Here is a 14,665-nt window from a genome sequence, read left to right as displayed (position 1 = left end):
AACAAAACCATAAATACTACATTGAACTGTAGGTTTACAGAAAGTTTGCACTGGTACTTTGTTTTGTCTGGCATTACATATCATTTGTGGTATCAAGATATATAAGGTAGTTAAAGTATTTATTTTTAAGAACCAGGAACAAACGTAGGGAAAAGCTAAGCAATGGTTACAGAAAACATTTCTAGTTACAGAAAACCACAAAATAAGGGGGGGGGGGACAATTAAAGTATTGAATGTATATACAAATGAAACAAAGACATGAGAATGGGTACAATTTCAAAGCAAATAAAAGAATGATACAAATTGTACCAATAGTAGAAAGCAATTAAATATATATGATAGTGACTAAAGGAACAAAGAACTGTTAAAAATAAAATTTCTCTAAATGAAATTGGTTATCATTGGATATTGCTTAAATTACTTGATATTATCCACCAAAAATCAGAGACAACACATTGTTCCACAATTCAGTTACCCTGTAAGTAAGTAAATATTTCTTGTTTTTCTTTGGCTTAGAGGGTTTTGTTTAAGAGTGCTGTTGAGTTGAATGTTAATTACTAAGACTAAAAAAGATGTAGGTAAAAATACTTAATGACCCAGAGCACTTTAATTAGACTAGCACAATATCCTTTGAATTAAAAATAAAAAACTTAAAGCCTGGTAGCCCTTCCCTCAACTCCTTCATCTTGGATTTCTTCAATAAAAGGAGTTGGCAACAAAACTGAGGTGGAGCATTCCCAAACAGGATAAGCCAAACTATATATAGCATCAGGACATTTGAGAGGTTGTTTTTTTTTTCAAAGCTCCTGTTTAGAGTTTAGAGACAATAATTAGCAACTTCATATACATGTCAGTCAAATTTCAAAAGCATATAAAAAGTAAACACCAAGGTCATACAAAAACCAACCCTATGGAAATGCTACCTTGGGAATAAAGTAGGAATAATAATGTGGAATAATGTACATGGAGGAATAGGTGAATAAGGAGTTCAGATTACTTCATTGACATAGGGATGTGAGAGTATTTTGCAGAATGTGTATGTGTTAAGTAGTGCTAATTAAACTTTGACATCATGTGCAGACATTTTAAAAGTGGAATGCCAAACAAAAAATAGTAAATCATTGAAAAGTGAAATAATTTTGGACCCAAGCTGCTCCCTTTGGATGCACCATTTTAAAATATCCACCAAATGACAACCCTTTATCAATGATTACCTCCTGAGTGTACCTTGGCTGAAATAAGGGATAAATCAAAACACTTAGACCTGTTCTATAATAGATAATTTTGTACCAGGAAAGGTATTGAGACCTTATTCAATGCAGGCTAAGGTCTGGAAGCTGTTGGAAATTTGCAGGAAAATTGACTATTAGAAGATCATTTCTTAGAAAAACCTTGCTGTGAGCAGGACCAGAAATAATTACCATAAAGTTTGTTTGGGACTCTTGAAACAATTAACCTCTCAGCTACTCCAGGAGTATATAAGTGATTTTGAAAGCTAGACTTAAATCATAGCTTGGACCAAGTTAAGAATTTCCATCCTTGTTATTTTCTGTGATGACTTCTATAGAACTAATTTCCACATCTGGTTGCTATTACCTTAAATAACACTTGTCAGCAATGGGGTGACCTGTAGTCACCAGTTAGTGAACATACTCAATGCTGGCAGAAGAGATTGTATCCTGGTATAACAAGGTCCATAGACTTGCCACCTGATTAGAAAAAAATTGCTATGCAACCTTGAGTTAGTATGCTTCTTGAAAGGTTTTTGATCATGTCTTCTTGGTCTTGAAAAGACATCCATTTGAAAGATATTTGGGATAATAATTACTGCCTTGTGGAGGACTCAGCTATCTCCCAGTTGAACAGGAACTCTTTATGTTTCTACTCTTTCTCAATTTTGCACTTAACTCTGTGAATTGTTTCAACAGATATAGTGTTCAATCTGTCAAAAGCTTGTTTCATAGACTGGTAACTCTGACTGAAGGAGTAGCTTCCTTTTCTAGTGGTACACAGATTTGTTGAATGTATTCTAGTCATGTGATGTAAAGGGTGGGCAAATGGATGAGAAAGAGCATTCTTTTACCTTAACCTTAAATTACCTTAAATTGCATTTGCCCGCAAGATAAGGTGGTAGATCCTCATGTAGTTCTTGCTGGTGGTGAGTGATGTAATTATGTTGGCTTAGCTTCCCAGTCCAGCCTCCACTCAGCCCTCTCCCATTCCCTGTCGACTCCAGCCTTGAAGGAGTGGGGAGTCTCAGCTTGGATGGTAGACTTGGATAGGCTATTCCAGAGGGGGACCACCCGAATGGAAAAGAAATCACGTTGTTCCCTTCTCCAACATCCAGGCAGGTGAAGCTTAAGACTGTGACCTCTTGAATTGTTAGCCAGGGAGGGGGTGAAGATCTGGTTCAGGTGACTGGATTTGAAAATTTTGCATGCCATGATCACATCTCCTCTATATCTTTGATAGGTGAGGGTTGGAAGTCTCAAGAGATCCTAGGCAATCCTGGTAAGGGACATTATTTAAGCCATGGACCGGTTTGGTTGCTCTCCTTTGGACACTTTCAAGGGCTCTTGTGTCCATTTTATTTTGGGGAAAGGCCAAACTCAAGGTGGGGACAGACAAGGGATTTATAAAGTTTTATAACCACACATGACTTTCTGGTTACAAAAGAGCACTTAATGAGTCCAAGAGCTCGATTAGCTTTTGCAACCTGAGCCTGAGTGTGGCTGTGGAATTTTAAATCTTTGTCCACAATGACACCTAAGTCTCTTTCCTTGGCAACTGCTTCCAACTGATCACACCCTATATGGTAGGGATGGTGGGGGTTATTGTGCCCTAAGTGCAGTACCTTGCATTTTGTTGCATTGAATTGTAGGGCCCAAGTTGATGACCAGGAGGATAGCCTGTCAAGGTCCAGCTGAATGGAGGCTCTTTCTTCTTCAGTTTCAGCAGGCCCAATGAGCTTACAGTTGTCAGCATATAATGTTAAAAGGTGGCATAGATAAGTTGTACAGTCGTTAATATATATGCTGAACAATGCTGGCCCAAGGATGGTTCCCTGTGGGATGCCACTTATAACCGGGGAAGTGGAGGAGAAAACTGGATCGTCATTATCAGTGTAGATCATGACACGTTGAGATCTACCAGTTAGGAATGCTCCAATCAATCACATCCTCATGCACCTGATAAGCTTTAAGCTTCAGCAACAGGTATGAGTGTTCAACTTTGTCAAAGGCTTTGGCTTGGTCAAGTAAGATAATGTCTACCGGTTTACCCATATCCAAAATTTTAGTTGCATGATCATATGACTGAATAAAGTTGGTGTCGATTGACCTGCCCCTGCGAAATCCATGTTGTCTATCGCTAATAAGTGTATTTTCTTCTAAATAATTTATAAGAGCATGGTTAATGATACCTTCCATGATCTTGCAAATGGCTGAGGTTAGGCTTATTGGTCAATAATTTCTGGGGTTATCCTTGTCAGCTTTCTTAAAAATTGGTATAATATTTGCTGTTCTCCAATCATTTGGTACCGACTTTTTGGCCAGGGACATGTTGAATATTCTGGAAAGGGGGAGGGAAATGTGAGCAGCAGATTCTATCAAAAGCCAAGGGTGGAGATTATCAGGTCCAGCAGCTTTGTTGGAGTTTAAACTTCTTAGTATTTTAAATACATCTTCTTGATATGATTTTAGGGGCTAGAATCATATCTCTGCTTTTTTCTTCCATGTGTCACTTGATTTTGTATTAGTCACTTGATTCATAAAAAGGCCAAGAATGTTCTACTTCTGAGTCTGAAGTTTTTTGTTTGTTTTTTTTAGTTTGACCAAAATAGTAGAAATTTGCCCTTAGTAACTAACTGCACTGAATTTTATTTGAAGGTTAATTAAATTCCTGCAAGAATTCAGTCATTAAAACAAATAAGAATTTCTATCTTTTTACATATTATGCTTCAATCCATGCCAACAAAAGTTTTCTAAGTTACTGATTAGAAAAATAATGACATGTCATAAACAATGTTTTCCCCTTTTTACTCTATTCCCCATCTTAAAACCATGCTCAAATTGCCTTGAAATACAAGCCTCAACAATTATTGCAGTATCAATCAATTTATTTATAACCCATCTACAAAAAGAGGGCGGAACGCCCTTAAGATGGAGTAATAAGAGAAAAAAAGGTACAAATAAATACAAATCAACATAATCAAACAATTAAATAAGTAATGCTGACCATGGGTGAGACACTATCGACATAGAAGAACAAAAGTGATGAAGCCTTTTATCAATAATAGATGTAGGAGAAACTAGGCGGAATTTGTTCACTAAGTAACTATTTCTAGTCCAAGGAGGGTAACTGAGAAGGAATTTAGCATAACCAAAATATACTCATACAAACAGATAGTTTCTGAGGTTCACTAAAAAACTGCCAAACCAGACAAAGAGAAAGGAGATGAGGTACAACTAGGCTATTATAAATTTTTGCAAGATTTAATTTATCAATATGTTTAATATTAGATGCAATTGAAGCATAAGCAATTCTCAGTTTTTTCTTCAAAAGTTCAAGGGATAAATTCACAGTTTCTTTCATATTTTTTCCAATAGGTATTCCAAGGTAAACTAATTTTTGAGAAAGGGGGACATGAACATTAGCTAAAGATAAAAAAAATAGGGCCATTTGTCTCTTTAAAATTGAAAGCTACAACAGCAGTTTTATCAACATTGAAAGAAAACCCAATATTTTTATATTCATTATAAAGCTGATTAAATGCGTTTTCACATCCACTAAAAGTACAGCTTAGATTCAAAACGTCATCTGCAAAAGTTATTAAAGACAAGTTAAATCCATGGTCAATACAACTAAAATTAACAGAATTTTGGGCATTTAAAACAGAGTTATTAAATAAAGAAGGTGAGGTAAGGCCACCTTGATGGACTCCTTTCAAAATATCAAAAAGGGAAGATCCCCCCCTTTAACTTCGCCTTAAGGTGATGGTACATATACAGAAGGCACTTCACTATACAAAAATTTACCCCTCTTTTATATGCTTCAAATAAAACTTGGGAAAATATGCAAGAGTTGAAAGCACGAGCAACATCTAAAGCACAAAGGATAATATGGGATCTACTTCTTTCTGCATCAGCAAGAACATTCATTAAAGCAAAAACAGCATGCTCCCAGCTAATACCTTTTTGGTAACCAAACTGGTGGGGTGGGACATAACATTTAGAAACAATTTCATCCAAAATAACTGACTCAAACAATTTAAAAATAGTACAGGAAACTGTTATAGGTCGGAACGAATCACACGAAGTAAAATCCTTTTTGCCTTTTTTCGGGATAGGGGTTATTTGACCAACTGTAAATTGATAAGGAACAACTCCGTTTTCAATAGACATTTGAAAAAGTAGAGATAAATGATTAAAAAGAAGAGCATTTGCATAATCAAAATGTCTGGCAGTAATTCCGTCAACTCCCGCGGAATTTCTTTTCTTTAGTTTTTGACGATAAAACAATACATCACTTGACTTAATTATAAATGTTGAAGGTTCGTGTTTCTTCAGACAAGCACTTAATTCTTTTTCAAATTTTGAATCAAGAGCAGGATTGGGAGAAGAAAACTCATGCTTATAATAATTTATCCACTCAGGCTCAGGAATATTATTTGCACTAATGTGTTCACAAGGGTGCTCAAATTTTTTCCAGAGCTTCGAAGGGTTCTCTGCAATTTTATGAGCGTTTTTCTCAATAAGATCAACCTTATGTTTTCTTAACACTTTAGCAAAAAAACGTTTAGAATGTAGCTGCAGACCATTTATAGTCCCAGACTTAGGCCTGCCGCAATCCCTCCAAATATTCAGCCAAATTTTAGAAGACTCACACGCAGAAATAAGGGAAGGGTTTTTTGACCAACCCTGAATTTGAGAGCCTTTCCTAATATGCTTGCACGGGACAGCTGAAGCTTCAGCACACTTTAATGCATGGTTAATTTCGGCTAGATAGGTGGTAAGTCCGATGGCTATTTCTTTTTCACTAAGGCCAGAGCGCGTGCACAACAAATGAAAGGGCACCTTTATTTTATTTAATATTCTGTCACATTCAAAACGAAACATCTCGCGGTTAACTTATTTCCAGTCTTTTATATAAAACCACTTTTTATCTGGCTGTTTAGGGGCATGAAATGAAGCATTTATTTTCAACTTTATTGGAAGGTGATCCAAATAAAAGCCATCACAAATTACCTCAACAATTTCACAGGGGAAAGATGCAATAAAATGATCAAGGTTAGAAGTCGCTAACAGGACACCAATAAACGTGAAAGTTTCTGTTTTGTCAGCAACTGAGTAGGAAGGGGGGAGGGAATTCAGAAGGAGTTGGGTTCTTGGCAATGATCTGTCTGTTAAGTCACAATTAAAGTCTCCTGCAATCAAAACTCGAGCATTTGGATGCTTTGAAACTCCCTTCACAAAACTCGCTAGCTTTTTGCAAGCATTTATGAATTTATTCTCTGATTGCAAAGAGCAGTAATTAGTTGGCAGGTAAACGTTTATACAGATTAGGTCCGAAAATTCGGCAGCAATGAAATGGTCATTCGACTCAAGGAGATTGACAGGAAATTGTGAAATAATAGTTAATCCGCCTGAAGGTCGGCCATGGCTCTTATTCATTTTCGCTGGTTGAAATAAGAGATAAGAATTCTGTGAAATGCTGAGTAAATTTTTCCTTTCATGAGACAAAAATGTTCTTGCAGAAAAATTATTTCATTTGTACTTAAAAGTTCAGAGAGGACTAGGCCTTTGTCAACCACTTTGCCATTGATATTCCATGATAAGAGATTTAAGGCTCGAGCCATTATGCTGACTTAACTTTACTTAAAAGTCCTTGGGCGACTGGACATTTGAAGCTGTAACAGGGATGATCCTGTGATTTGCACAATGCACACTTCTTGGGGCTTTGACAAGGAGATGTTTTGGAGCTTGAACGACCATGGTCACCACCGACTGCGCAAATAGCTTCATTTTTGCAGCTACTGAATATATGTCCGTAAGCTTGACACTTGAAACATCTTACCAGGAGGGAGAGATACTCAGCCACTTTGATCCTCTCATAATCTATGACTGGGGGATTTTTTATGGCATTCATAAGATCAACTTTGGTTTCAAATTTCAATCGAAACGAGTGGGTGTTGCCAATCTGTCTTAAACTGACAGATTTAGGAATCAGTGTGCAAAGTTCACCGTCATTTATATTGCTGGGAACAAATCGAGCAATACCGAGGTGAGAGGGGCTCCTGATTGTTGCAGAAAGAGATTTATCACTGTTCTGAAAGACCCCTACAAGAGTTTCTGCATCAGCCTTGCTAGCTGTAACAACTCGCCAATTATCTTTTCTGGGCTGAACTTTGACCAGGAAGGAGAGATACTCAGCCACTTTGATCCTCTCATAATCTATGACTGGGGGATTTTTTATGGCATTCATAAGATCAACTTTGGTTTCAAATTTCAATCGAAACGAGTGGGTGTTGCCAATCTGTCTTAAACTGACAGATTTAGGAATCAGTGTGCAAAGTTCACCGTCATTTATATTGCTGGGAACAAATCGAGCAATACCGAGGTGAGAGGGGCTCCTGATTGTTGCAGAAAGAGATTTATCACTGTTCTGAAAGACCCCTACAAGAGTTTCTGCATCAGCCTTGCTAGCTGTAACAACTCGCCAATTATCTTTTCTGGGCTGAACTTTGACAATTTTAGAGCACTCTGCCACACATTTTTTGCAAAAAGTCTTTCCTTAAATCGGACTTCGTGAGGTCAGAGGGCAAATTCTTGAGTACCACTGCATATGAGGGCTTTGTTTCAGTAACTGTAGGAACAATCGAGGGGGCGGGAGGGTCCTTATTCATGAAATTGTCTAGCTTATTATAAACTTCTGTAACTTTTCTGGTGATTACCGCAGCTATCTCACCAGGACAGATAGGGACTTCGTCAGGTTCAACTATCACAACGACTGCCAGCTCAACGTTACGTTGCTCACAAAGTTCAAGTACCTTTAACATTTCGTTAATATTGTCTTCGGCACTTTTTTTAATTGACACTCTATTGGTGTAGTGAGCAGAAGACCACAGTATCTCCTTAGCCTTGATTATATCTTCCTTTGAAAAAAACTCGCATGCTTTACGACTTATCTCGTCACTCTTATTTCCAGCTTTTCGAGCACGATTTAAAAAGTTCAAAATCGCATTCCAAACTAATTTCTCCGACATGGCTATTGCAGATAATATGTCATTGAAATATATTCAAGTTCTTAAGTCCTTGTAAGAAAATCTCTTTGCTTAATAAATCATTAAGTCCCAAGGGAATTTGCACTCAAATACCAAAACTATCAATTAGCCAACAAATGAAAATAATCTGATTATGCATGATGTTTCAATAAATGTCTATAGGGAAATCAGACCAGCTTGAGCTCACTGTAAAACACAATGGTTTTATTAACCATTAACAAGTTTTTATCAGTATTGTCCCATGGACAATTTTATTTAATGTGTTCAATTCTAATATGCCAAGGACAGTGAATATAATCTGGATTGCTTGGTTTGGTTAGGTACTTTGTTAACCATGTATATCTTAGGGCAGGTAATTTGTATGATATAGTGCCAACCTAATAGTATTTGTTAAAGTAGAACCTAACTTTTTTCCATGTATGAAATTCATTTAGTTTGTACTCTGTATTGAAAGAGGTGTCAAACCAAGGAAATTAAAATGAAGATTTGGGATTGTGCCAAAGACTGATGAAGAGGTTATTAGATTTTTTCAGGATAAGGGGTTGTTGCCCCAAACAAAAACAATGCATCAATGGATACAACATGATTTTATGTTCTAAAATGCCTTGTTGGAGATGTATGAGTAAGGCATGTTGAAAACAAGGTGGTTTGCATGTCATTTCATTATATTTTGTGACATTTCATTAGGATTGAACTCCAGAGAAACAGGTTCTACTTAGATGAAGAATTTGAGGTTGGCACTATATCATGCACATACTATAGGACAAATTAAAGAACAATCAGGAATTTAATTTTTGAAAAAAATACCTCCATATACAGTTTTTTTTTTTTTTTTTTTTTTTTTTTTTTTTTTTTTTTTTTTTTTTTTTTTTTTTTTTTTTTTTTTTTATAGTGATTACCCAAAAAAGAAGAGAAACATGAGTGACAACAGGAAAAAAAGCTAAGAACATATGGCACTAGACTCTTAAGAAGGTGTGGCTTTCCTTTGAAGTGAGGTGTCTGGAATCTGCAGATTGTTAATATTTTCTCAAATTTCCATTGTCATTATCAAGTTTAACTGATTAGTTTTGCTTATTTATTTTTATGATTTTATGTGGTAGCATTAACAAAGTAGTGGCACTGCCACTACTTCAAGAATTACCAACAACTAAAATGTGCATAGCTCCTATACTCTAGGACTGGTGCTTTAGAGCAGTGGCTCCCAACCTATTTTGGTCCACATACCCCTAATCAAGGCCCTTAAAGGTTGCATACCCATTACTTTAGAATTGTTGTTTTACTGTTTTCTCAACTAAGATCAGATTGTCTAATCACAATATTTATTGTCATCTATAACAGTGCATAAATGTGTACAAGTATGTACAAAAATCAATGTGGCACTTGAGGCTGCTTTTTTGCTAAAATACTATCAATCTTGGCTTTATGTCACTAAAGGCAACTATAAGGTAACTTTGTACACTCAGTCTGTTTTTGGTTTTGATTAATGATATTGCTGACAATGACACTTCACAAAGGTAAGTAGATCAAAATGGCAAACAGCTACATTTTGGAACTTCAGTTCTAAGGTGCAGTCATTGGCAAGTTGAATCAAATTCTCTGTAAGTTTGTCACTAAAACCAGGGCTTGAGGTGGTTGCATCCTGAACAAATGGATTTTGGATCCAGTGCTGAGTTCTATCTTTGGCCATGATCAATGGGAAATATGACACAAGTTCATCTTGCAACTTTGTCAGATGCTCCCATATACAATCACTGATTGTGTTTAGGTTGTCAATTTCACTATCATCTGGAAACTTGTCAATGGTCAAGAATACACTAACACTGTTTCTTTGAATTTTTTAAAGCCAGAATTTTCGGAAGAAACCACACATCTTCAAATTCAGAGAGAGTTTGTCCATCTGGAAACCTTGTATTGAGAGATTCAGGTTAGAACTTCAGACCCAGTTCTGATTTTCAAAGAGTGAACTGAATGCAGACTTTTGATCGAAAAGAAACCCATGAACTTCTTGTCAGAGCTCAAAAAGTCTACTTAAAATCTTCCCATGAGACAAACAGCAAACCCCTGTGTGCAGAAGTAAATGTTGATGTTCTGAACCCATCTCTTCACACAACAACTTGAACAGTCTTGAGTTCAGTGGTCAGGCTTTGATGAAGTCGATCACTTTTGCAGTCTTGTTAAGGGTGACATCACTTCTATTTTTCCTGCATACAAGAGTTCCTGCATGCCAGATATCACTTTGGTGGCATATCTCTGCACACCTTCCAACAATTTTATGTCTTTAAAAAAATAAAGGTAAGCTAGAGACATTCCAACTTCAAGCATAGGGCATAAATTCCCTTATACTAAAGACTGATGACTTTAGTGGAACAAGTGGAAAGAGTATGCTTAATCAGCCTCATGGATGAATTAGCACCAGCAGCAGACTTCATAGCATGAGTGCTGAATTTATTACCAATAGTGATTCCAAGATCTATCTCAGTATTTACAGAGAAAAGTGGGTAACCTGAGAGACAATAATATTGAAAAGGGCTCATTTTACCAAGATGAATGACATGGCACTTGACAACATTAAATTTAGGAAGCAAAGCCTCAGTTCATTGATCATGCAGTCTGAGACTATTTTGTTGAAGGGTAGTTGCATAAACATATCTTCATTACTTGTATTGAATTTACACTCAGTGCATATGTTAATTGTCTGTTTTCCAGGTTCTGATTATCTGACATGGACTTGCAGGTTCAGGATTTGCCACCCAATAAGCGGCAAAAGATTGACAACTATGGAGGTCCATCAGGATCGTCAGGTAATCATATATTGTTAATTCTACTTTTTGTTGGGAGAAATATTGTTTGAACAATGAAGTCAGGAGAGTTCAAGGTATTAGAAATGGACAGGGGGGGGGTTTCCATCCCACATATAGCCTGAATTGCTACCACTGGTATTGAAGTACAGGGACTCAGCATTACAGGGTCCAGTTGAGTTTTGTCATAAGAGACTGACAACTTTTGATGCACAAATTTCTTTCTTTGATGACTCTGTATGTTTCCATTATGTGTATGACTGTGCAAGTTGATCCACACTTGTGGTAGTAGTGTGTTTCTGCAGTTTTTATTTTGGTTTTTGTGTATTTATTTTATTCTTTTTACTATGCATGTGTGTGTTTGTTTGTCTATTTTGTATGTATTGTTTTTTTGTTGTTTTTCTACTTATGTGATAACAAGCTAATGCTGTGTTATATCTTATGGAATATCATATGAGTTCAAAACTTCCAAAAAAAAATAATTTAAGCAATCCTTAATCAAAATGTTTAATTGTTTCAATCAGTATTTATTGCAAGTTTTTTCACAGGTTGGTCCCTTGTGGCAGCCTCCTTTTTCACTAGTATTACAGGAAATTTTCAAGGGAAAAGGCTTAAATCAACTTTTGATACTACTAGTTAATTACTGAATAAATTTAGATTTGTATCTATCCTTCTGCTAACCAGTGAGGATTTTGGTCCTTGCCTATCATACTTGGGAGGAGGTGGGTTTGATGCATGAATACTAACTATGGAGAAATAAATGTAATTTTTTTCACCAGGGAACTTAGGCCCTTTAGTAGGGTGGTGATCGAAAATGGGCATAAAGTTACCATCTTCTCCACTAATCTTCAAAATAATTAAAGAAAATAGAGAACATACATTTAGGAAAGTAAAATCCTTAGATGGAATGTATATAAACTTTCGTAATGTTTGAAAGTAGATATGCTATAAGGAATATATGTTTTACAGTAATTAGAGAATTGCCATAAAATGATAAAGACAATGGATTCAATGTGGTCAATCTAATGTCTGAAATAACTGTAAATATATGTATTTGCACAGGTGCATTAAAGGTCTGAATACTTGAAGTTTATTAGTGGGTTTTTGTAAGGTGGGAGGGAAGGGAAGGTCATAGGGGTCCCCTCTCCCAGCTATGTTTGGGCATGTATGTATGCATTTAATAATCAGGATTTTAATCACACATTACCATATATAAGATATATTTCAAACAAGAAACATAAATCATTCAATGAACAAAATCACTATTCCCCATGATGGCTCCATGGCCTGTAAAGGATACAGATCACCAAACCAACTTATACACAGATAAACTTAAGTATTAAAAATCATACCGTTTAAAGCATTTACTCATAACTAAAAAAAAGAAAGGGATTCATAAAAGTAAAAAGGGATATAAATGGGAATTAAAGAATCATGAAAGATTAAGATGAACATGACATGATTGCATAGTATTTTCCAGATGTATTTGACCTGGAGGATAAGCTGCCTGATGAACTCCTCCCTAATGACATGCTTAGTTCCAGCTCCTGGAATGATGGTGGTCGTCAGTCAAACCAGAACATGCAACAGCCCACTTCAATGGGGATGAGCATGTCTATGTCAAATGGCATGGACAATCAAATGTCTCATCTTCTGCAGAATAAAAATCAAGGACAACACATGAATGTGTCTGTTCCTGGTCAAAGCCCCTTATCAGGAATGAACAATTCACAGTTCCATTCTCCACCTAATATGCTTCCAAAAAATGACATGAATATGCTGAATAATATGATGGTGAGTAGTGCAAATAATGGACCAATTGGAATTAACAATATTGGAATGAGTTTGCCAATTAAAATTGGCCAAGTGAATACAATTGGTAATGGTCAGATGGTCAATGCTGGTCCAGTTGGTATGACACGAACAGTGATGACTAGTGGTATTCAGCAGCAGATGAGACCCCAAATGAGTCAAATTAATATAAATCAATCTAATATGCCGATCATGAATCAAGGTCCAAGAATGCAGGTAAGTTTTTTGTTAATTGATTATAACCAGGAAGTGTTAAGCTAGTTGTTTGTTAGTATTAAAGAATATTATTAATGGGCTTAAGAATTCTGAAAGTGAATTAAAAGGTAAATTTGATAAAATGAAAAAAAAGGCAAATTTAATTACCTTAAGTCGCAGCTTGGAGCTAATCTAAGGATTTTTCATCCATGTAATGGAAGAGAGAAAGAATACATTAGGGATAGGGTCCTGATATAATCGTTTGCTAATTGACGTTGTTCTTTTTGGCTTCTTTCTTTCAGTTTTAATTATTGTGTATAGTTGTGATAGTGTCTTTTTAGCTCTTCCTATGAAATTGAAAGGCAACGAAGTATTTGTACCTTAGAAAAAAGTGTTATTCACTCTGATGCTATTAATCGTTTTTTTTTATTTATTGATATGACCCTACCGGCTCGGTGTTTATTGCCTCAGATTAACAGGAATTTTTTTTGGAAATGGGGAATATTAAAAAAAAAACACAGGTACTATTATATGCAATATCTAAAAAGATCGAAATTAGCGAAAATACATTTGCAAAATTAAAAACCATTTGCATGGATTGACAAAGAATCTGTGTTGTCTAAAGGATTTGTTTATAAGAATCGGTTTATAAAATGTCAATTAACCCATAGATTCTGTATAAAAACAAAGTTTGAATGAATGCTATTATTTATATATGCTATTTTCTGACTTGATTTCTTTTAATGCAATTCTCTGAATCTCTAAGAATCAAAATCTGGATTGATTATAAAAAGTTTATGATAAAATTAGTTAATATGTAATTATTGTGGCTCAGGCAATTGCTAATCACTCCTTTTTTTTAGTTGTCAGTATTATTTTTATTTTTGTAAACATTTTTACAAGAACGAATTAGGTGTATAAAAAAATGTCGATGAAAAGACTTTTTTTTACAAAAATGGTAAAGAATCTCGATTTTTTTCATTATAATTTGTCCCAGGTTTATGAATCTGTCGTAGTTTTACTTGTGTATAACTGTTTAAACAAGAATAAATCTAATATCTCAGATTACAAATATACCATTACTCAGTCCTAAATGCTGGCCATGTCTGAGATTTCTGTTAAGTTTTTGATGAAAACTTGCATCTGATGGTCTTAGTTTTCAAAGTTTTTTTTTAATTATCACTTTAAATGAAGCATCTGAAATAGTACACTTCCTTACTACTTACTAACAATTCACCACAGTACCAAGTCATCTGAGGCCAACATAGCTACGCACGCTCCTCCTCCAATCTTATCTATTCAGAGCCTTCCTCTTTACACCCTCCCAGGAAGTTCCCATTTCCCTTAAATCTTTTTTTACGACATCCTCCAACCCCAACCGCGGACGACCTTTTGTCTGTTTAGCCCTTGATGGTTGGTGAAAAGGGATAATCTTCGGCAGTTGTCATCCTTCGTCCACAGAACGTGCGCAAGCCATATCAACTTATCTCTGATTATAGGTCTAGAAAGCGGGATTGAACCACACTTTTCGTAGAGCCTATTGTTTGAAATAGAGTCAGTAAGCCAGCTATCCAAAACA

At 35.8% G+C, this 14,665-nt stretch overlaps 1 protein-coding gene across 3 annotated transcripts in view; it reads left to right on the top strand.

Annotated features, from left to right (window-relative positions):
* Nucleotides 1-14,665, top strand: part of LOC136031825 (histone lysine acetyltransferase CREBBP-like) — a 61,393-nt gene that overhangs the window by 1,845 nt on the left and 44,883 nt on the right. For 2 of the 3 annotated variants that reach the window (XM_065711650.1, XM_065711649.1), the window contains exons 2-3: nt 10,988-11,082; nt 12,560-13,107. In XM_065711650.1, coding sequence (XP_065567722.1) covers nt 11,004-11,082; nt 12,560-13,107 — 627 coding nt within the window. In that variant the 5' untranslated portion in view covers nt 10,988-11,003. The remainder of the gene's footprint in view (nt 1-10,987; nt 11,083-12,559; nt 13,108-14,665) is intronic. The other variant, XM_065711651.1, reaches the window with a different exon arrangement.

The sequence above is a fragment of the Artemia franciscana genome, chromosome 10 (genome assembly GCF_032884065.1).
Source record: "Artemia franciscana chromosome 10, ASM3288406v1, whole genome shotgun sequence".
Taxonomy (NCBI): Eukaryota; Metazoa; Arthropoda; class Branchiopoda; order Anostraca; family Artemiidae; genus Artemia; species Artemia franciscana.
The sequence above is the reverse complement of the archived record's forward strand: the minus strand, read 5'-3'. Positions and strand labels throughout refer to the sequence as shown.